Source organism: Gasterosteus aculeatus, chromosome 15 (assembly GCF_964276395.1).
Source record: "Gasterosteus aculeatus chromosome 15, fGasAcu3.hap1.1, whole genome shotgun sequence".
Lineage (NCBI taxonomy): Eukaryota > Metazoa > Chordata > Actinopteri > Perciformes > Gasterosteidae > Gasterosteus > Gasterosteus aculeatus.
Genome location: NC_135703.1, coordinates 6,253,584 through 6,277,762, shown reverse-complemented (window position 1 = coordinate 6,277,762; position 24,179 = coordinate 6,253,584). Strand labels below are relative to the sequence as shown.

The 24,179-nt window shown below is 48.6% G+C and overlaps 1 protein-coding gene across 1 annotated transcript; it reads left to right on the top strand.

The window, feature by feature from the left end:
- Positions 1-1,197: 1,197 nt before the first annotated feature.
- On the top strand, positions 1,198-23,367 carry tmem260 (transmembrane protein 260). The gene is given in 17 exon segments (XM_040200173.2): positions 1,198-1,421; positions 1,423-1,453; positions 4,385-4,416; positions 5,789-5,940; positions 13,450-13,627; positions 13,710-13,823; positions 13,990-14,169; positions 14,291-14,331; positions 15,560-15,646; positions 17,695-17,803; positions 18,046-18,218; positions 19,014-19,185; positions 19,736-19,875; positions 20,396-20,572; positions 21,323-21,376; positions 21,647-21,731; positions 21,890-23,367. Coding segments are annotated over 17 exon segments (2,064 nt in total). The 5' UTR covers positions 1,198-1,343; the 3' UTR covers positions 22,151-23,367.
- Positions 23,368-24,179: the final 812 nt, after the last annotated feature.

Here is a 24,179-nt window from a genome sequence, read left to right as displayed (position 1 = left end):
GGATAACCAAGCATGGATTAATAGTGACATCACACTGAAGAGATGGCTGAGCCCGAGTGTGAGGAAGGGTGAGTACTCGGGTGTGTGTGTGTGTGTGTGTCAGACGGGTGTGAGCGTTATGTGTGTGTTGAAGACTGATTAGACGATGAGGGTGGTGGTGAGAGGAGAGCGAGGATTAGAGAGCCATCCGAGAGTTGGATAGGTGCTGACACCACTCCACCTCACCAAGGGCTCAATTTACTGAGGGATCAGACTCATTTATGGTGGGCTGGGATTATTATCAGTTCAACGGGGCAATTTCCTTTTTACAGTCGCCCTTCGACCTGTGAAATATTGACACTTGTGAGGCATAAATGGGTGCGTGTATCTGGTTTCAGTTTTAATATCACTTTCCTGCTACGACTAATTGTGTATTTGCTGATAAAGTAACATACTCCAGGGTAGTGTTTGGAACGAAGCAGCGTTAGTCTTACGACAGGGTCATAATTTAAGGTTTGAAACGGGTTATCAAAGTTTCTGTTTGCTGGCAGTGTTGCAGACTTAAATAAAATACAAAGGGAGCGTGCTGTGCCATCGAGTCAAGTTTGGGACGTATTGTGTCAACGCACAAGACTACAAACCACTTACACAGTTCAATTTGTATCTACGGTACAAGCAAATATACAACCATGATAAACAAGACTGGAAGTTCATTTTGTGAATGTTGATGGTTATGACGTCTGTTCCCCGATCGTATTTGTTCAAAGATACATTTAACAATCTAGTACACGTCCATATCATAGTGTTATTTGAAACACCTGATAATAGAACGTATACAATTAGGATAAATTAACACACATAAAAAGTATCCCATGTTGAAGTTCTTTTAAGACCAATTCACATATACAATGTGCAGAAGGATTCCCTCAGTCAAATAAACTGAAGTGTTGAGAAATCTCAGATTCTAAATCACCGTGAACTAGGAGATATTGTCATAGGAGCTTCACATGCCTCCAATATAAATCACTCAGGTAGTATCGCGAGATTATGTCGCTGGCGTGAACTGAGCTGCTTTTCCCCGGGAACAGGAGCCTTTCATTTTAGCTAACGCTGTTATACCGCAACACATACAACCGAAGTTATCTTGGTTTTCTTTGTGTCATAATAACTTAACTCCAGCTCTCGACTAGTGTCGGCGTTCATCTAACTAGTAGCGGACAGTTATCTTTGCAGCTCCCCGGACCCTAATTAATGGATGCTATGTTCACAGTCCATGATGCTAACGCTAGCTATCTGCTAACGGCATCCAGCTAGCTAACGTCACTGGCAGTCGTTCGAACACTACCACTATTTACCCAGAAACAATGGCAGCGGAGCCAAGGACAAGCTGGATACTGTCGGGCGCTACGGCTGCCTTTGTGGCCGCTCTGTACGTGCCATGTGGTGCAGAGAACGGTTCCCGGTGGAGACTCAGGTCGGTGCTAGCCAGCTAGCTCACGCTCCTCTGGTCATGTGACTCTGTTGTGTCGCCAAGCAACCAATTGCGGGGCGGCTTGTAGCTGCAGCAAGCTAAACGGGTGCTGTCCGTGGTGCTTGGAGAGGCTGAAGCCTACACAAACAAAACACATACATAAACACACGAATGCATTCATTTAAAGTACAAGTACGATTGACGGAAGAAACAGTGGACATCATTCGCTAATAACTTAAAGTATTTTGAATGGAAGTTGAAGGCAGAATTAAATGAAGAGTAAGTACATTTGAGATACCGCCTGATGGACAACGTTCTGGTGGAAATAAATAGGTGTACTTCTTTGTTACGTGCGCGATCATTGCAACTCAGTTTATATATTACATTTCAAAGATTAGTTTTGAAAACGTTTTAAATGTATATGCAGCTTTTAGAAGGAATTCTGTGTTACTTTAATGATCCAGCAGATTCTTGGAAATATAAAACCATTATCAAAATACATTTGAACACGAGTTCATCTTCACAATCATCATCACAATATTAGCTTTGACCATTTGATCCATTTGATAGACCTCAGTCGGAAAACTATAATCAAACAATTTAGTTTTCCTATTTCTTGGAAAGACGTTGACTGTGTTCAAATAATTTCCCTTTCACATATTGAAAAAAAATATCCTTTAAAACTTTTGCTGTCTTTCTTCAGAAGCCACAAGGGGAAAACAATAGTAAAGCATTTATTTATAATTCCTAATCCAAGACCACGGCAGGTAATATAGACACCGTTTGTAATGAAGAATTATTGTCAACGTATAAACAATGTTGCTTCATTTGTCTACATTCATATAATGTGTGTGCATATTTATAAACAGCTCCGTGACCAGCTCGCCAATGGTCCCAAATGTACTTCACTCCTTACCTTCCTATGTTGTAGCCAGCAAATTGACAACATTGTGTAATGCAGTTTACGAAGGAGTGCCTTGCGCAATTACAAACAGTGTTTGAAAGTGATAGCAAGGGTTACAAACTAGTAAATGTGGACTCGAGGGCATGAAGGCTGCGCTTGTTAGGTTCGCTCTGCTCTGGCAACGCGAGCCGCTGTGGAGGGGAATTCTCATTCTGCAGAAAGCAAGCGTGTGAAAAGCTCGGGCCAGTTATGGGCGAGGAGAGACGAGGAGGGAGCCGGAAATTGGAGCGCCGAGTGGCCCCACTGGTTGAGCTGCTGCCTAGCGAACGGTTCCTTTTTTGGGGGGGGGGGGGGGGGGGGGGGGCCAGCCCCTTCTCCACAGTGTTTAGGGACCATGCAGGATGCCCGCTCTTATAGTGCCAGCTGAACACCCTCCTGAATTCTCCAGGTCTCCGTCTCTCTGTCCTAATCTCTTTAGGTGTGATGTGCCCTGGAGAGGCTTGAGCGCAGGCCCGCGGGTACGCTGTTGTCTAGGAATGTGGAGTGTGGAAATGATGGGGGATTATGGGAAGACTGGTGTGGGTGCCCATGCTCCACTATCACAAAGACTCTTGGCACCCATGCTGCTACCCGTTGAGTCGATATTTTCCCTTTTTAGCATTGGGGGCTGCAGAACTGCATCTCTGTGGCACTGAGATTGATGTTTTGCCTCCGTATAAGTTTGCGTTTTTCTGCGTTGAATGGTGTAAAAAGTGTGTCACCACCGAGGGGAAATGAGTGAAATTGATGAGGGATGAGAAAGTGTGATGTAAAACGATGGCTGGTAGCGAGCTGGCAGCTCGTGCAAGGTGAAATGGAGCTGAGTTTAAGCTGTGCAGGTGCAGGAGTTCTGACTTCATGTCCATTAGAGTGATAAGAGTGAGGGCTCCTCATGTGGCAGAAATTTAGGCATAACAATTCGTTGTATCGGCAAGGTAGCAAAATACGTGATTCAGCCGACGCCACCTGAAAACTCAGACGTTCATGTTCTATAATGGTGCTGCATCAGCGCGCTGCTCTCAAATGTTTATTTTGAACCTGCAGAAACACTTTGATGCGTTGGTTGAAAATAACTGACGCTATTTTAATTGTTTGCCTAAAAAGCTATTTGACCCTTTGCCATTTTGTTATAATTTACTAAGGCGTCTCACTTGAATGCCGGTCCTACACCGACTATCCCGACAGTGCTGATGGAGGAAACGAGGCCACTGACTAATTGGATGAGTACCCGTCTTGCACCAGTAGAGGGAGCTGTCTCGAACCCTTAAACATTAATCAATGTAATTTAATCTGAACCAAATTTCAATTTCCATGAGTGGGAGATGCAAACATTGGGTGAGAAATCAGTATAATTTGAAACGCTCTGGGTGTATTCTGGCACAAATGGGTTTGTGCCCAGATACATTAAAGCTTCCTCAAATAGCTCTTAGGGCTTTTTTCTTTTCACTTTGTGTTGCGCCTCACACAGAGCTTGTCAAAAAATGTGTGCCGGCTCTTATTCTCACAGCTTACCTCTTTTTGTGGCTGTCACCAACGTCGCCTTTCTGTCTGTGCCCAACGGACTCAACGAGACACTGAGGCATCGGCAGTGTGGGAGCAGGAGAGGGAGGCACGTAGAGCAGCAGAAGAAAGAGGAAGGACCCTGGTGCACGGGGAGGATGGGACTGGAAGCATTATTTTCAGATCTGTGTCTTTGTGTGACAGAGCACTGGAGAGGGAGTGGACTGGTTTTTGTGTGTGTGTGTGTGTTTATATCTGCGTGCACGTGCTGGAGACGGGGAGGCAGGCATCAGGGGAGACGCGAGAGATGAAGAGAATGAGCGCGCCTCTTAGGAAATGTCACACTGGGAAGATTTGTAGGTTTTGATCCTGGAAAATTAATGCAAAACCCCAGTGCAAGTATTTGATTTGGGAAAACTTTGGGAGCAGACTTGTCTCTTAATAATAATTATTGGGTTTACATTAATTTCACCCCCTATTCTCTTCCACAGGAGAGCTGATCACCACTGCTTGTGAGCTGGGGGTAAGTATTAGCTGTATTGTTTAATCAATTCACTCATTAACTCTTATAAGCATTAAGGAAGTTTAATTAAGCACGGGCAGATTAATTTACTTTCAGTCCACAGGTTTCCCCCCTTTTTTTCTATACACTTATTTTACTAAGTTGCAAGTAGAGAATGCCATCATTTGCAACCCGTTTTTCAAATCCAATTAAAGTCAATGGTAAGGCGATGGCTTTTGTAGGCTTTGCCTTATGTACGGTATAAGGCTTATTATATCCACCCCTCTTTTTTGTGTGTGTGTGTAAGCCGGGAAGAATGAACTAAATCGGGTTAACAGTTATAATAAGTTTTATTATTTAATAAAGTTTATTACGCTGCTGTGATCCTTTTAGGGAGGCTGTGTCGGTGTCACTATGCCAGTAATCCTGCCGTTAGTGCTGCAGTCCGTGTGGCCTCCCCGTCTGCCTTGTAGGCCTCCCCGGGGGCCTCGCAGTTCCTCATTCGGGCCCCAGGCCGCTGCCCCTAGCGGATCCGGATCCAGAATTCTGCCTCCCCCATTGCCTCCCCGTGTCCCCCGGATGTGCCTCCGCTGCATATCCGTCCACTCCTGCTGAGACCCGTCTGACGCTGACATGTGGTCCTGCTGTCTTTTCTCTCATTTATCCTCTCACGCTCCTTGACTCCCTCAGACGCCCATGTGCCGTTCCCTCCCCGTCCCTCCGATTTGGGTGGGGTCGTATCTACGTTTGAGTGCAACCGAGGAGCCCTCACCTTTCGGCGCTGTGCTCGTGTGAGGAGCCGCCCCTTCTGCGCGCCTCGCGTTATCTGTGCCAGGGAATAAGTCTGTGTTTAATGACTGAGCCCTTATCTGGGTGGAGGGAGTCTTAGCGGCTAATTGCTGTGATCGCTGAGATCCCCCCCCACCCCCCTGGTGAGAATGGCTGCGACTTGGAGGTGGTTTGTGGGCCGGGGGGTGGGGGATGGGGTGACGAGCACCACGTGCTGCCCCACAGGCTTTAGGAAGCCTGTCCTGCACTGTCCTTGGGAAAAAGAGGCAAGAGAGAAAGAAGCGAGGAGATGTAGAAGGAGTCATGGTAGTCGGCTTGTCGTCAGGCCCGGGGGGGTTTGGGTCTCTTCCATGACTGCAGCACATCGAGGGCAGAAGTGCAACCAGATGTCCCACTAAGGGCAAACTAGGGGACTAGTGAAGCCTCACCCATGTTTCCTGGTCACCTCCTCATCCGTCCTTCTGGTTCATGTATCCTTGTTATCTCCACTCCTCATATCTTTTCAGCACAAGGAGCACATCTGCACTTTTACATACACACATGTGCATCTCGAGTGAGGTCGCTGTTCTCTCATCGCGTCATGCTCTGTCTCTCTCGTTATTAGGTGGCCCATCCTCCAGGATACCCGGTCTTTACCCTGCTGGCCCGTCTAGCTATGTGTCTCCTGCCCTCACTCCCTCCGGCCCACAGTGTCAACCTGATGAGTAGCCTGCTGGGGGCCGCAGCTTGCGGCACCCTCTGCCTCACAGTCTGCAGGTAGGCGCATGAAATACTCATTTTGATGAAAAATGCGTTTTTTGTCGTAGTTGTATTTGTGTTATTCCACTGCATGTGCTTCAGTCAAAATAACACGGTGACATTGTAAATGGTCTCGACTCTCCTAATTGTCCTCTAAACTATCTTTGATGTAACAAGCTTGTGTGCGCAAATTTAGATTTCAGGAAAAGCACAGAGAAGCTTTCCTCCTCCAGCAGAGGAATTGGGCAGCTAGTGTCTAGAGACAACCTCTGCACACGCATCAATCTGTGTAGCGAAAGTCAAACATTCAAGGGAAGGGAAGACATCTTTGACTGGAGGGGGTCTTCAAACATTCCCCTACTGACGTTTTGCATCTTGATGCCGTCTGGAGCAGAGGCCGGTCGTTTTGGGTCCCGACAGCCTCGTCCCTGATCCTCTGTTCGGTATTCAGGAGCAGAGTCCAGCCCCGCTCCCCCCTCCCACCACCCTGCCCCGCCTGTTTACCCATCAGCCTCCCATTGCGAGCGTGCGTGCGTGTGTGTATGTATATCACAATTATCGTGCCCTCCAACCCCCCACATCCTCGTCCCTCACACACACACACACAGTCCCCCCCCGTCCCCCCAATGCCCAGCATGCTCCCAATCCTGACATGGCACGATTTCTTATCTCCACCCTTCTCGCCTCCCGGGTCTGAAGGAAGAGGATAGCTAACTCTGCTCCTCCCTCTCTCCTCTCTTCGACCTGCGCTCCCTTTGCTCCGCCGTGAGCGAGGTTTCGCGGCCCCCGCGTGGCCGTCGCTGCACCACCCTGCAGTTTCGCCTGCTGCTGACCCCCGTCATGTAAGGAGTGCTTCACCCCTTCCCTCTTTGTGTCTTCTTTATCTCCCCCGCGGTTCGCCTGACTACAGTGCCTCACCCTTTTGCTGATCTTAGTCATTTTCCACATCGCATTGTTGGTGGCGGCTTAGTGTCAACCTTTTTGCCTTTTGTCACCGTTAATGCACACCGGGGCATTTCCAAGCATGTCAGATACTTGTGATTTACTCCTCCAGAATAGGAATTGGGGAATGTGATGTCATTTTGTCCCGCCGTGGCCGGCTGTGAGGACCCTGTTATGCTGGAGGGGGGAGGTGGTTTCCAGGTGTAGGTCAGGGTACGGGGTCGGCCCTGCTGCAGTGGGGCAGGGGCCCGCGAGGCAGTGCTCCCCAGGGGACTGGCCCGGAGCCCAGGCTGCGTCGGTGTCTTTTCACCTCTGAGACACAGGAAGACAATAAAAACCTGCCAGCTCCACTCACTCTTACAAGGGTGGGACAGTAAAAGAACAAAGAGACGGCAGCAATAAAGCAAAGGAACACAGTGCGTCTTTTGGGCTTTGTATCTGGACTGCCCCACTTGTCTTAATACATTTGATGAGTGACCAGTCAATCGGAGGATTGGACTCTGTTCCTGGCCAGACGTCTACAGATAGTTCTTTTGAGGCCAGGGAATATCCATGCAGTCTGGGGGATATTTGGCACACAAAGTGCATGTTAGCTGCAGCCCTGTTTGTAATCTCTGGGGATTTAGATCCAGTTTTGGATTGTGGTCAACTAAAAAGTCATTATGAGGACCTCCAACCCCACCCGCTACTCAAAAAGGGATGATGGGTAGCGGGGACTTCAGCCAGAGTACACAGTCACACCATGTAAGCTCTTAAGTATGAACGTATAATCTAAGCTTTCAATTTGAAAAATAAGCATAAAAGGTTTTAGTCATTATCTGCTCAGGGCCGACTTTGGGACGGGCTTGTGGCTGTGGATCAGCTGGCACACTGGGGAGGGGTACTGGGGAGGGCAAAAAATGAAAAAGGGGTGAGAGTGGGATTTCCGGATGGTCAAGACCTCCCAGTTGGGTTCTGCCACAGAGGGCAGTGGGTGCGTTGACCACCACCAAGACGCCCGGCATGGATTCCGTCCCACTTCCCTCTGCAGGGACCCCCGTCCCTGCCTTCTCCATCATTGCGGTGATGCCGGTGTGCTGTCTCCCTTACCAACATAATTAAGTTCTGATGTATTTGATGTCGTTTTTTTTCTTTTTTTTTGTCCCTACGAGGCCTTTAAAAAAACTTTTTCACTACTTCTTATTTTTTAGATTTGCCTCAGCTGAGAAGTAGACTTTCTCCCCCGCAAACAAATCATTGCTTTGTGTGATTTATTTTCAGATGGCAAAATGTATTGAAGTTAATACGGGTACTTGAAGGCAGTTCTCTCCAATAGTAAATTGTAAGACCTTGAAATTCATCTGGAGTATATCCAACATGGCGGGCCTTTGATGTATCAATTTAAATTAGTGGGCCAGATTGCCGTGTTTAATGTGGGGGAATGTTAAGTTGATAGGCTTGGAAGCCACTTCTCTCGCTCGCATACGTTTAAATGCAGCACTTAGCCTCCCTTTGATTTGTCAATTACAGCTCTCTCTGGCTTGATCATAAGGTCTGATGGCCAAATTGTACGCCCTGTTATGTTTTCACGCCACGGCCCTGACGAGGCTTTGAGGGGGGAGGACGTAGCGGTGATTACCATCGATCGGAAGCTTCACGGAAGGAAAACACTTTCGGCCCGCGTGACGCCGAAGGCCTCCGCCGCGAGTCTCCGGAGGAATGCACCCTTCACAGCGGGATAATCCAGACAGCGCGGGATTTCGTGCTCTCTCGTTTCACAGTTTATCTGCCAAAGCTGCTCTGAATCTCTGCTACCAGAGAAGAATCTCTCTCCTTTCCCGAGCTTATCCCGAGGAACCAGGAGCAGCTAGAGCCAGCGCGCTGACAGCCGCCGGGGCGGGAAAAGGAGACAAAACCCCCGACCTCGCCACTCCCTCCGTCATCAGCACTTTTTTCGTTCGATCGCACGATTGCATAACGGGGGCCGTTGGGGTGCACCGGATGTGCCCGGTCTCCCCTTTCCCTGCAACGCCCTCCTCCCCGCCAAGAGCTGGCCCACGTGGCACGGCCGATACCGTAGTGGACCGGAGGGTCGGCGTGGTGCCATCCCCTGTCTTGTGCTGCGTCCCCCCCCCCAGGCTCCTTATAAGGACTGTCACCATATGGTCCTGGTGGCGCCTCCCCTCCTCGCTCAGGTGGGTTGTTTTTCCACAGGAGTGGGGGGAGGGGGGAGGAGGGCATGTAACTTGTTGGGGTCATGTCAGGGGCAAGGTTTTACTCCTGGGAAACAGCTGAGTTTTGTTGGTTAAGGCCCCCCCCCCCCCCCCCTTGTACCTACTCAGGTCGGATTAAAAAGAACCCGGCCATTGCCGTTTCCTCTGGAAAATGCAGAAGACCGCTTTACTTTTGTCGCTTTAAAAGGCCCGAATCTCTAGACCTTTTGTTCCATCTCTGCTGTATCTCATCCGCCACATCGTAGTCCAACATACCTCCTTTACACCCCCCCCCCCCCCCCACCCCCGCCCTCCCCCATCCTCAGCATGACCAATGGTTCCCCCAGGACTCATCGTCTAATACAGTTAAACAGATGTCTAATGAAGATGTTATTTCCTCATTACTGGTTATATGATGGGGAAGGAGAGGAGGAGGAAGAGGGCTAGATAGACAGCAGAATACAGTACCAGTTTAATATTCCTTTCGCCCGCGGGCTCGAGATTGCGTCTGCCTCGGACGTCAATATTACATTCAGCCACCACAGGCAGTCTTAATAAGGCAGCGGGCACGGAGACGGATCAGACTCGGCAATTACAATTCACCCAGAATTAGTTAATGGAATCTATACAGCAACATTTATGTATCACTGGCGTGTCCCTAATGACTCTGTTGAGCAAAAAGCAGCAATAAAAATGGCATTCAGTGAATTGCTTAAACACGGGGTTTTTGTAAATTGTTTTTTTTCTTATACTCTTCCTGTAATTTTTGTGTGTCGGGGGGAGATTAAGATGGCATTCTGGAAGAAATTGTCATGTCAGTGGCGGCATTGTTTGAGCAGAATTGTGGTGATTAATTTTATACGCGGTTGGAGCGCTGGAGCTCTCCCCTGGTGGGGGGGGGGGGGGCGTCCTCATTTACCCTCGGCTCTGACCAGACGGCCTCTTCTTTGCACACGGGATGAGACGGGACAGACCGGGAAGTGTCCGGTTTGGTGACCTGCTAAAGACAAGCAGCTTTTAAACGGTTTTAAAAGTCAGTTATTTATTATGGATTATGTTGTTTTTTTAATCGGAAATACCTAAAAAAAATAGTATAGTAAAATAATATAGTTGTATTAATATAACATCAACATTAACAATAGATTATTTTTGGTGATGGTTCTTTTGGATGATAATTTACCAAATTATTTAGAAAAATTTAAAAACACATGATACAAGTAGTAGTAGTATTTATTCGGTAGTTAAAAAGGAAAAAATCATGTAAAAACAAGTAATATGGCTGAAATCAATACCATATTGGTGAGAAAGGATTTTTGATATAGGTATCATGATATGGTACATTTATGCAAAAATACTAATTTGTCATTGCAATCAATCAATGCGCGTGACAAAAATACAAGCTTTAATAATATACTATGTTGTAACATATGTTGTAGCAGCTAAAATAAAACCCCTAAAATCAAAAAATCATATTTTAATGATACAATGAAACGCATTGACTGACTCTAAAACCCTCCGTGGTATTTTATTTAGTATTTGGTTTTGTGACGCACATACAAAAAGTACTAAAACTTAAAAGCTTTAAATGCGTATATCAAACGCCGCTTGGCTTTGAAATGTCAAAGCGATGCACCAGACACTCACTGTCACATAATAGCTGCTAAGTACCCGGGTGTCCCTGCCAGAGGAGAGAGCCCCCGGGGTGCCAGCGAGGGCCAGCTGGAAACCTCTGCCCGAGCAGGCCACCTCGTCTCCGGGGCTCTCTACCCTCTTCAGGAATGTGTGATTCTTTTCCAAACCAAACCGCCGCGCGGTTAGAGAACAGCGCGGCGCTGATCCGCCATGGCACAGCCGTGGTATTGTCTGCTCCTCCCCCCCCCCGCCCCCCCCCGCCCTCGGGGGGTGATGTGTGACAGCGCCTCCGTTGGCCGGCTCCATTGTGAAGCCTCAATGGTGCGGAGTGCTGGTGTCGGCTTTTTTTGTGTGCTGTTATTTAGCACAGACGGCTGGTGCTGGCGCGCCACCGGCCCGGACTGTAGAACCGAGGGTTAAATCCAGGCAGGTCCACATTTTCACACTTCAGTCATTATACGGAGCTTTTGTTGTGTCCTCGCGCCCGCTTCATTACTTTTCTTTTTACCTTTTCATCTTGCTGTTGGCAGAGTAGTTACGTATTAAATATTTGTCTTATTTCATTTTCAATTTGACCATTTTCAGTCCTTTTGTGAGTGATTTCTAGCAAGAAAAATAAATAAATGTTATTATCCGTAACTTTCACAACGGTTATTACCCCGTTTGTGCTTCACGGATACCACTTTGGGTTAATTACCCAGTGATGACGCATTCTCCTGCCACATCTCAACCAGGCCGCCGTCACCGAGCCACAACATTTAACAGCTCGGGGAACACGGACGCACTGCTGTCACAACGTGTCCCGCTTTATCCGAGCGGGGGGCGGGAGGGGGGACTGACTGGGACCCAGGTGGTCCCGCGCATGACAGACGGGTCACTTACTGCCTGCGCTCCTACACACTGACAAGCTCTTAACGGAGAGATTTGTAAAGGCATTCGGGGAGAATAAAGAAGTGTGTGTGTGTGTACGTGTGCATGTTTGTGTGTGTACGTGTGCATGTTTGTGTGTGTGTGTGTCTCTTCCTGACTATCAGACGAGTCTCCAGAGGCAGGGAGACACTCGGTGTAACAACCTCGTACGTGCATCCCAGGCTCCCCAAATCAGCCCCCCCCTGCTAGGTCCATGAGCCAAGGGTTAATTGACATGCATGGAGGTAAAATTTTGGGTGCGGGGGGTCTCTGCGCCTCAACAAAAGTCCCCATCTGCCCCCTTCCCTCCTCAGCCTTCCTTCAAGTTACAACTAATTCCTGGAGCAGTGCAGTGAGAACGACTGCTATCTCTTATTAAGACCCACTGCTAGACGGCCAATCACAACGTGCACCCCTCTTTAAGTGCACACACACACACACACACACACGCATATATACATATTCATTCAGCAAGCTCGCCTCACAGTGTACAGAGGAAAAATAGTGGAGGGAAGGAGAGAAAAAAAACTCAAGAAAAAAGGGGAAGTAGTCAGCGAGCATGAATTTCTTTTTCCTCCCCTGCGCTCGCTCTCCTTTTTTTTTTCTTCTTTTTTCTTGATTTACCGCGCTTTCCTCAGAAAGCGCCATTGTTCCCCTAGTCTAAGTCTCATCAGGCCTTTTGTGGCTGACTATCACAGCGGCAGGCAGAGAGCTGGAAATGTATAAATGGTATCATGCCTTGTGATTAATGGCGGTGCTTATGAGTCAGGTCTGATAACGGGCCTGCTCTCTACTCAATTTCAGATACCGTTAATGGAATCTGTCTTCTGCGATTGTAATGTGAGAGCGCCTAATTTGCTATGGAGCTTGAAGCTGTCACCGGCAAGGGATTGTGGGGTCATAAGGGACCTGGCAGCCGTTTGGCCTGCAGCTTGTATCTGCGCTGCTGAATAGAGCAGCTCTCTGCCTGTCAGTTAGCTGATAGGCTGATGAGGACTCTAAGCCACTCCACACAATGGCGGAAAGGGCCATACTGCCTGACTTCCCTAATTGTCGAGCCCGCTCATATTTCAGAGCCAGCGTGCCGGGGACCGGGCTGCTTTTTTTTTTTTTTTTTTGTATTTGTATTTTTCCTTTCTCTTTTTTGCCCCCCCCCCCCCTCCCTCCCTCTCTTCTTGAACTTTTTTCTTCCCCTTTCTATATTTCATCCCTCATCCCGCACACTGTCTCACCCCTTTAACGCACACTTCTCTGCACTATTCTCCTTTTCTTTCCCTTCTCCCCATCATTTGTCGCCCCCCCCACCCTGTCTCTCATTTTAGTAAGTGGTGGGTCTTAGCGTATGACAGATTATCCCAAGTTTGCTTCAATTACAGCCAAGGAGATGGAGACGGTACAGGAGGGGAGAGGAGGAACTTTTGTGTGCACATTATACTTAAGAAGCTGAGGATAAAGTGCTATCTCCACCGCGGTGGTTTCTGTGCCGGTCTGCTCCGGGGGAGGGAGTCCTCATCATGTGCGAATGGCCCAAATTCACCGGGTGTTTTTCAAGGTCTTGTCCAAGAAGCAAACTTGGGTCAAGGGAAGATTATAATGGGCCGCTAAATTAGTCTGAGGGAAGTGGTAGCTTTTGTTATGGAAAAATGTATCATATATTTTTTTTACCTCTTGTGGCAGAAAAGTGTAAATTGGATCAAATAAAAATAGAAATAGAAAACCGGAACAAGTATGGCTTGGAATAAAATACATTATTATTGTCTGATTTATCCATTTGATTGGAACCAGTTGATGGAGTGTTAATTATATATAATATAAACCTGGGTTTGTTGTTCATAATCATTCTCTCTCTCAGGCTGGAGGGGCCCGGCCCCGGAGCAGTGCTGGCAGGAGGCCTCTTCGCCGTGTCCAGGCTGAGCTGGCAGTGGTCCATGGTGGCAGAGGTCTTCGCCCTCAACAACCTTTTTGTTGGTCTGCTCTTCTTCTTGACTGCCGGCTTCCACTGTGCCGAGAACGCCGCCCAGAGGCAGAAGGTAAATCATCCGCCCGCTGTCTCTCACGTCTCAGAGATCTGTCGTTACGATCACTTCAGTCTAAAACGCTTGACTTGGTCAGATTGCACACGTGGGAGCGCTTTGCTGTGGCCTGGGGCTCTGTAACCAGCACACCCTGGTGCTGTATGTGCTGCTCATCGTTCCCTGGGTCCTTCACCGACTTTACTCTCTCGGGGTAAGTTCTGGGAGTGCAGGCACTCGCCGCTCTCTCTGTTAGCTTCAAAGTTGTGTAGAAACCTAAATCTGAATTCTCTTGGGATGCTGCTTTTTTTGAATGTTTACTTGCATTTTGGAAAATATAAGACAATCGAGAACATTTCTCTCCCAAACGACGTCAACAGGAGCTGAGTTTGCGCGGCCTTGTGTCTCTGGGAGTTTGTTTCTCTTCTGGCTTTCTGCCGTACGTCTACTTGCCTGTGTCCTCCTTCCTCAACACGGCCCGTTGGAGCTGGGGGGATCAGACCACGCTGTCAGGCCTGCTAACCCACCTGCTGCGGGCCGAATATGGCACCTTCAGTCTGGTCCGTATATTTATAATACAATTTAAACTAAACCCATTGATTCTTTTTATTTTGTATTGTTTGCTGTTAGTTCGTACATGTGCTCTCGGCACATCTCACTTTGTATATTTTTTGTTTGTAGGCAAAGACGGAGAGCCCCGTAAACCTGACCTCAATGCTAAAGTGAGTGTGCCTTTTTTTCCCTTCATGGTGTGTTTTTAAATATCAAACAAAACTATTAATACGATATTTTGAAAAGTCAGCTGGTTAACCGACAGGGATATGATATCAACAAACCCCAAAAGAACGTAATTACATCCTCACATGCAGACGTACACAGTGCAATGCAGCGAAATCCAAACCCGCCCAATGTTCACACGAGCTTCTACAGATTGAGGTGCCAACCACGCTGTTTGGTGTTTTAACACAGGCACTCCAATCTGTTCTGAGAGCCCAGAATCACTTCTGCAGCCCATCTCTCTCTGCCCCCCCCCTCCCATCTCTTCTCCCCAGCAGCTTTTGTTCTTCCCATTCCACTTTCTCCCATCAAAGCAGAACTGAACCTGCTTAGAGGGCCAAATCGCTGTGTTCTGTTTCTCCAGCAGTTTGAAGTGATCACTCAGCTCTGGTGTTTAAGCGTGACAAGCTGTGATGACAGACACTGCAATAGAGCTGGAGAAATTGTATTTTTCCACTCCAGCAGCCCCCCCTCCCCCCTCCCCCACCTCCTCCACCCGATTCCCTCCCCTGCTCCCTGCTTCCACCACCAGCGCAGTCATCCCACTCCTGGTATCTTTCTCCAGCTGACGGGATGTGGGTGCACGGGCGTCTTAAGACCCCCCACTAGCAGCCCCCCCTCTGCCAGGCACCCACCCTTTCCCACCACCCCTGCTGCTTGATGGACAAGCACACCTTCAAGACGGGGAAGAGAGGCGAACATGACAGGCATGTCGCAGTGGAGACGTAAAACCCACTGGAGAAGCTGACACACACACACACACACACACACACACACACACACACACACGCACACGCTGGTGAAAACATTCACACATAGTGTACATTGGGAGATATAGAGACTCAATAAGCTGTCAAATGGAGATGGGTATTAAGGAAGAGGCAGGAAACTATCTCTCTGCTCTGAGCAAGCGCTCTGTGACTGACAGGCACTGTGAGGCGAGGATGGGGCAACGGTGGGGGGGCGGGGGGGGTGACACAATCATTCCTATCTGTCAGTGCGATTGGATGAAGGAGCAAACAGTCCAAGCAGTTTGTTTTGACAGGGGATGGAGTGCGTTTGATAATTAGTGTCCTTGAGCTCATGGCAGCGAGGGTAATTGAGCTTGTCTTCGGTGTCCATCACGTACTGTAAGTCATGTATGAATGTTTGTGTGTGTGTGTCTGCGTGCAGGGCCCAGTTAAACCACTGCCTGCAAGACCTTTCCCTCCCGGCTCTGGTGCTGGCGGGAATGGGCCTCCTCCTCTCCTCGTGGGACAGGTAGGAAGAGTGAGACGGCGGCACACAAAAACGCGCCAAACTCTGTCAGACGCATCCCAGCAGCCACTTCAGCCGGAATCTAATCCCTCGCATGTGAAAGCCGGGGGAACAAAACCACTGACAAAACGCTGATCGTAGGAAAAGGGAACACAAAAAGCCACCGAGGCACCTAACTGTCAAGATGTCACAACGCTCCACATTCAAATCGAGAGGACTTGATGCGTCTTTTGGATCTTTCCAAAGCGTGTTTGCGTGTACGAGGAACTGTACTGCTTGTATTCATCTCTATGTGGCAGCGTGATCCAATAATTACAGCAGGGCCTTTTCTAGGGTCTGTGGGGCGGAGCTGATAGAGCCTGGCAAAGCCCTCAGCTCTCTAGTGCACTGCCCCCCCCCCCCCCCCCCCCCCCCCGCTTCCCCTCTCCTGGGGTGCACTTTGATACACTTGGCTGCGTACATGCACAGATGAAAAGGAGCAAGGTCATTTGATAGGATGCCAGAAGGAAGCCATGCAAATACTAATTTACCTAATGTTGAACTATGGAGTTGAACTTTTAGTTTGGAAGAAGATCAGAAGGTTTTTTGTTGGTTTGTTATTAACCGTGAAGAGAAAAGTGTTTGTGGCCAGTGTGACCTGTCAGATCAATTTGTTTGAAGGAAAACCAAGAGTCACTTTCTATGGCTTGAAAGTGTCTGTTTTGGTTTAGATGATGATTCGTTATTGCCACGAGGGTGTCGTGTTCTCTTTTAACACGTAAGTACATTTTACAGCTGCACTGTAATGAATTTGTGATTCAGCTCATTATGACTCAGTCTGCATTAGAAAATCAATCAGGCACCTCTTAGCAGGCTGGAGTATGCACTCGCTCTCAGGCTTGTGATCTCAATCCCCGCATCAATGCTTTCTTATTCAAAAGAGGTACATTTTTTACAGATTAAACTGTATGAATAAAAATAATATAATGTGTTTAACGAGTATATAGAACACAACTCGTGAGTCCTGATGGAAATGAAAACAATAGGGGTGTAACGATTCATGTTAACAACGATTCGATTCAAATCGCGATTCATGGTTGCAGATTCGATTCATGGACGATCGGGGTTCATTTAGAACGATTCGATTCGGTGAATTGAAATCGATTCAGTAACTTTACTGGACAGTGCAGGCAAAGTTTCTGAAGTTTAAATTAATTATGGATATTATAAACAAGCAAACAACAATTAATGGCAAATGTATTAACCTTTTATTTGAATCAAGTGCCATTTTCAATGTAAACAATTCACAATAATTACACAATGTTTGGATCAATTTACAGAACCCCGGATTTTCAACCACATTGTAGGATCGCATGTCTTTACAGATAAACTTGGCAATTGTTACTGTGATGTTGAGTTTGGTGCTGGCGAGGCCTGAGGAGTCTGCAGAGCTGAGTTACCTGCTGCTGCTGCAGCGGTGACGCTGCTAGAGGTGCCTGACTGTCGGCGTTGTTTAATCCCACGGCGCCTTAGTAGATGGCCGGAAAGATTCGTCGTGTTTCCGTGTTTTTTATTTGTTTTCTACATATTCTACAAACAGCGACCGACTTATTTAGAACACCTCCGTGTTTGCAAAAGCAGAAATGTTTCCACACGCTGGATCGATAAGTTGGTTTGTAAATGTCTCGCTCGCAGTCGTCTCCTCCTCGCTGTGTTTTGTTGTTCAGAGTTTTGCGCGGCTGCCGCTGCGTACTGATGACGTCACAGACAGGCAGACTGAATCGAGTAACGTTTAACGTGTCTAAAGTGCTAAAAAACAAACAAACACACATCCATACGGTTTTTGTACTTAAATCCAATGTGCAGTTTCCAAGTATCGATACAATCAATTATGTAGCATTTTAATCGATTTGTAATCGATATATGTCGTCCGGAATGCCGATTTGCGGAGCACAGATCGATTCAGTTGGATCGCAGGAATATAAATCGATTAATCGATTCAGTGGATGAATCGTTACACCCCTAGAAAACAATCATTAGTACACTGAACAACTTGGCCTTTCTTATTCCAGGACGTGCCGCTCGGTGTCCGGTCTGTTCGCCGCCATGCTGCTGGTCTACTCGCTGTTCTTTGCTTGGAGAGCCAACCTGGACATCAGCAGACCCCTGCTGCTTGGAGTGGTGAGCTACGAGACCTCAGCTCAGTTTATCACCCTCCCTTCGAGCCGAGGTGTTTCTATCGTCTTCATTTACCTGGAAGTGGTTTAAAATGTGTACTTATCTATTGAGTTACGATCCCAACATGTGGGAGGGCCGTATACCACAGGCAGTCCACGCATCTAGAAACAGAACTTGACATTCATACCGGGGCCATTAGTTAACGCCGGGCCGGTGCACGTGCGTCTTTGTTTGTGTTCCTGCAGGTCGAGCGCTTCTGGCTGCAGAGCGATGCTGCCGTGTGCGTGCTGGCAGGCCTCGGCTTGAGCCGGACACACACTGCGCTGCAGAGGTGGTTGGGCCGTGGGGGTTTGTGGAAGACCTCAGGCTGGGTCCTCACCGTGGCTCTGCTGGCACATATGGTGCACACCAATCACAGGTGAGCACCAACGAGGTTACATGTTTTTGTCAATGACTTTAAGCTCTTCTCTTGTGTCGGGATGCTCTTGTTTTGTTTGGCTGCACTGTACGATCTGCATGCTTTTACCTGCGGGATCAGTTTTGCTTTACAGTATCCCCGTCGCTACAACTACACCAGAGCCAAATGTGCCGCGAGTTACTCTGAAACACTTCAGATGAGTGAAGTTAAAGTGGAATAAAAACTCTCCTCTCATTCTACTTCCTTCTGAAATCCCCATGCATAAGTTTTCCCTGAGTCAATCTGATTTGTTTCTCCTCTGAGCTTCATACCGCGGGTCTGAAGTGCACATGTCAGTTTTTTTCCCCCTGCTCACCCCATGGTAGGGGCTAAAGAGAGGCACGGTTAGCACATAGATTCCACCCGCTGAGCTCAGTCTGAGATGTTAGCTGTCCGAGGAGGCAGATTACACCAGCGCAGTGCCGGGGAGTGCCAGACAGCCATCACCGAGCGGCTTTGATCAAGTGGAGAGCACGGCCCGTGCTGTCAGACCCATCGCACCTGTCTCCCCGTGATTAGATAGGCAGCCGGAGCACCACGCGGAGGGGAAGGGGGCGGGGGCACTGACAACTTACCCTCACAGCCCCTTGAGAGGCGTACCTACAAACACTCACATACACACGGCCGTACGCATATCCTACGCTTCTAAGCGGCATTAAAGGATGCACTCAACAGCCCTTTTTAAATTCCAGTAAACACGGCTTCTGTTTTGATGGTGTTATACAGTGTGATGGTGCATGTTTGGTTACCCCTAAGGGAGTGCGATCAGAGCGCAAACAGTGTGGTCGAGAGGTTCGGCAGGGAGATTCTGGCCTCCGTTCCAACGGACTCCATCATCCTGACCAGAGGAGACCTGCCTGGAAACTCCATGCGCTACTTGTACTACTGCCAGGGCGTCCGGCCCGACGTACGTCTGGTCGACCAGGAGGTCAGAGCCGTCATTTCTCCACCGCCTACGTCTTTGTTTAGCTTTTCTCATGGACGTTTTGATATTTGATACAGATGTAATGTATAAACAAAAAAAAGTCATTATAAGAAGACGATTGAGATTTTAAGGTTCTTGACAAAATTGCTTCCGTCTCTTTTGGTTGACAAGTGAGTGAGATAGATTTGAGAACTGGGTAATTTCTGTGTTTTAAAAGGAAAAAAAATTAGATTTGTACGGCCAATTATATTTTTGGACAATATGGCATTATTACTATGGACGTACCGGGGACTGCTTGAAATTCATAAAGTACATTTAGCCAGATGCCATGAAGTCTTTCTAAGTTTTGTATTTAGTGATTATGTAAATCATACGCTAGTATATTAGGGGTTTGGTGAAGACAAAATCCTCCAAAAACCCTTTATAACTCCAAATGTGGACTAAAAGCCACCGAAATAGTCAATGAGCCCTTTCCATGAAATGAATTGTGCACTGCTAATCTTAAGGGTACAAAGAACTGAACAGAGCTGGTGGTTCTGTTTCTTCTCTCCAGATGATGACTTATGCCTGGTATGTGGCCAAGCATGCTCTGCACCACCCTGGGGTGCACTTTCCTGGCGGCTGGTGGGACCCAGTCCACCCTGAGGGGAGCGACACCTTCAGTCTGGAGCAGTTTCTGTCCCACAACACGCAGTAAGTCGCTTAGTCACAAGGACAGAGCCGAGGGAGAACCGAAGGGTGGTCTGAGCAGACAGAGGGAAGGGTGTAAAAGAAGTAATTGGGAGGGCAACAATGGGCCAAATGAACAAGTGGCTGATCTAATGAGGCAGAGATCAGTGGGATGGGTGCAGGGAGAAGATAAATCCGCAGGACTCTTGAGGCCATAAAAGGAGTTTGACGAGCTACAGAAGTCATCTAATCTACTTGATTTGCTTAAAACAGCCTTTGGTGAGCCGCTCTCTGCTCTCATCACTCACTCCTCCAAGAGGAAATTCCACCGAGAAGCTGTCTGGAGACCTGTTAATACCGAGCCCACCAGGGGGCAGTGTTTGCCAGGCCAACACGCCAGCCTCTCGACGGGGCAACGCTGACCTGTTGGATTAACCCTCAAGGCCCAAGTCTTTGGTGATCGGAGGGACGCTCGAGCGTGTTTTCCCCCCCATCAGTCATCAGCTCTTAACCCGGGGAACATCCATTCTGATGTCTTCTGCAGGAGGCACGTGTTCGCCTGCATTGGGCTCTCCGAAGGAGACTCCAGTTGGGAACGCGGGTTCTACCTCTGGCCCATGGGTGTCTGCGACTACTTGGTGCCGGCTCAGAGGCAGTTCCACCCTGAAAAGTGGGCGCATCGAACTCGCGGCATGTACAACTGGAGTGAGCCCCACAACAGGTGCGTACGCAAGTATATGAGATCACAGCAGCACGAAGCAGAATGCTCATGCATATTGATCTTTCAGTGACGCTCAGAAGGACAATGAACTCACCCTAATGAGAGTAATGAACGAGTGCCTTTCGTCGCTCTCTGTGGCCTTTTTTTCGATCACCTCCACAGAGACTCCACAGAGCTCGCCTCAGTGAGGTTGTCTCCTGTTCTCCGCGCTGGGATGCGGATCATTGGGCCCTCAGCATTCTGAAATGAGACTGGAGATGAAAAATAATGAGTTTCTCATTGCATTTTGTCAATAACTGTGTCAAAAGTGGAATTAGTCAAAGCTCCGTATTCTGTTGCTGTTGCCAGCAGCCCCTCATTCACTCAGATACCCACGACTGAATACTGTGACATTATTTCCTGCACCCTCACGACAAGCGTGTCCGCCGACGCCCACAAGCCAAATATTAGCTCGGGAGCCCTGCTAAAATATTCTTTTGAAGAAGAGGTCAAGTGTTTACAGTCGGCAAAGTGAAAAGGGGGAGATGTGGTTTTACTCCATGTCTAATGTGTTTGCTGCCATTGTTGCTCGGCCGTTTAATTTGTATGCAGCGAAGATTGATATTTAGTGTATCAAAAAAAAACGGCAGAGTCGAGTGGAACAATATATTCACATAAATAATCATTTAGAGTGAGTGGGACCGTGCACGAGCCAGAAGCTGTTTACATATAAAAATGATATTATTCTCTCTCTCTTTTCCCCGCTTCCAGTTTCCATCCTGCGTCCTGGGAGCGCGTCGCTAATGAGGAGATGTGGCAAGCCAGGTACCGGCAACTTTTCACTTGTTCTTTATCTTTGAAGCGGCCGTACACTTTAGCGTGCGGATAAAAAGCTGCGTCACGATGCCGCATACTACCCACGCCAGGGGACATCTCCATAAACCAGTCTTGTGTGGTAGAGCATCTATACGTACATTCCGTTTGGCGGCGGCATCTACATAAATCACTCCGTTGGAGTGGTGCGTCTGCGAGCGTGGATCTGCATGGCTCATCCATCCAGCACTTAGCCCTGAGCCTTCCGCCGCTTTGTTTCAGGATGAAGACGGCTTTCTTTCTGTTTGACCTGGCAGAAAGGGTGCAGGGAGAGGGGAGAGCTCGCCTGCTGGAGCTGTCTTACACGGTGAGTGTGACCTCAGCTAACCCCCGCAGCGGCACTCTCTGTCACCGGGATGGGGCTGATTTAAAAGGCAAAAGTCTAAAATATTCAGCTGCTTTTTGTTGTTGTTGATAAAACAGCTGTTATTGCGTCTTTGTCTGTATGTGCGTTTGCCGGGGCAGCTGTACAAGGAGATCGTGGAGGCCCACTCGGACTACCCTCCAAACTGGGACAAGAACTTGGCACTGGCCTGCGAGAGGCTGCTACGATCGGGTCACCGGGGCCACGGCCCCGACGGCCTGCTGGCCTGCAGCGCCCGGCACTTCAGTCTCTACTTGCAGAAGGAACCCACGGATCCCCAGGCGGCCGCCATACGCGGCGCCATCGCCGACCTGCAGAAAGAGCGGGACGAGCTCCGCCGGAGCCCGAGGCGAACCCCGTAACGAGACCCCGAGAGAACCACGAGGAGCCCGGCCGATGTGCCTCTCTGGGATGATTTTGAGGTTTTGGCCTAACGGACCTGAGATGAGTCTGGATTAAGGAAGAGTGGGGATGCAGACGTACTGGGACTTAGTTATAAAGCAGAACTCTGCACACGGGACAGAGAGCGGCCACCCGGCAATGCTTCATTTGATGAACCTTTACCGTTGACCAGGGACACCGTTCGATTGACCAATTGACCCCAATCAAAGCGATCACGCGCCCCTTGAAATCACCCGTTTGATTGCTTTATAGTTGCATCTCATTCCTTTTTCCTCTTCTCTCCTCTTCTGCTCTCACAGGCTTTTAACGTGCCGCCACTGCTCCACTTCTCCTTTTCTCCCATTAGGATGGCAAGGCCGAGATTGAGGGAAAACCAATTTGGGGGCAGAATTGGGGGATTAGAGCGACTATTTAATCTAGGACAGACTTGTGCTGTACCACACAGTCCTCACTCCACATAACCAGCACCACCCACCCACCCACCCACCCACCCCTCTATCCTCACATCAGTCCGCTGTATCGAGATGGTCCTTTAAATGTTAAAAACACTAATGGATTCAATCGATTTTTTTTTTTCTCTCTTTGCTTCCTAACCGGAGGGCTGTAATCCCTCAGGGATTTATATGAAATGTGAAATGTCACAATTGCCAGGGACCCTTTTAGAGGTGTGTGTGTGTGTGTGTGTGTGTGTGTGTGTGTGTGTGTGTATGTGTGTGTGTGTGTGTGTGTGTGTGTGTGTGTGAATGCCTAAATCTCCACCCTCTGTTCTCTGTTGGAGCTGCATATACACGTAGTCAATAAACCGATTGGCACACTGGAAAGCAAATGACTTTGATCATCGTACAAGCACAGAATGATGCAAACTCTGGGGACCCACGGAGACCATGACCCCGTCCCCCCTCCTCAACTCACAGGACCTTCATCCCAGTGAAGGTTGTTGGAGAGACAACGCAGCAGGCAAACGCATCGGGTGGACCGGAGTCACTGTCTTTTGTTTTCAGCGTCAGTTGAAGGCTGCACTGAGGGGAAACCGGTCGATTGTCACAAGGTTCATGAGGAGCATCAGAACCGACCTGCTGCAACACAGGTGGGCTTGTTCCCCATAGAAAGAAGGAAACCTGTCACCCTGTTTTTCTACAGATTCAAATATTTCAATAAAGATTGTCTTTTTCTGTGACATTTTGGATAATTCTCTCCACGATAGACGAGGCCAAACAGGAAGAATTATAACCTCTCGCACACTTTTTTGTTTGTTTTGATGTCTACATTACAAACATTTGTTTCCTCCTGTTATTTGCACTTCACTTTCGTACTGTCCTCTTGTCTGCCACCCTCTCATCCCCTCTCGCCCGGTCCTTCCCTAACCCCTCTGTTCCTCTCCCCTGTCTCTGAGAGGCAGTTGCCCACCCTAAATCAGCAAGCTGCCGAGGATTGTGGGAACCCGTGGAATCGCCGTGACCAGGGATGCAGGCAGGGAGCCACGGCAACGCTGGAATGTGGGGCGTCTGAGGAGATAAGAGCTGTGAGCCCAGCCGGAGAGAGGGGAGGGATGCAGCGGGGGGGTGGCAGAGTGTGGAGGGTGAGACGGAAAAAGGGAGTGCAGCAAGTCTGTGAATGGGGAGACGGAAATCCAACACCATAAACAGCCCAGAGAGCACGACAGAGTGAGACAGAGAAAGAGGGGCGGAGGACTTAGGGGGGGGGGGGCACACACACTGGAGATGGGAAGCCAGCCTTATTCCTCTTTGCATTTCATTTACATCCCTGGCCGTATCGACCAATCGGATTGGGAGCAAAGCCCAGGGCTTAGGAGGGGAATAAAAAGACAAAATGCCTTTGCTGCTCTCATCCCTCCCTGATAATACCCCTTCTGTTTTTCTTTTCTCTTCTCCTCCCGTCTGTAAGTAGATACTGTCCGAAATGCCAGCGGAAAAAGCGACACCTCCGCTTGCTGTGTATCTCAGATAGACCGAGCGGGAGCAGGGGCTG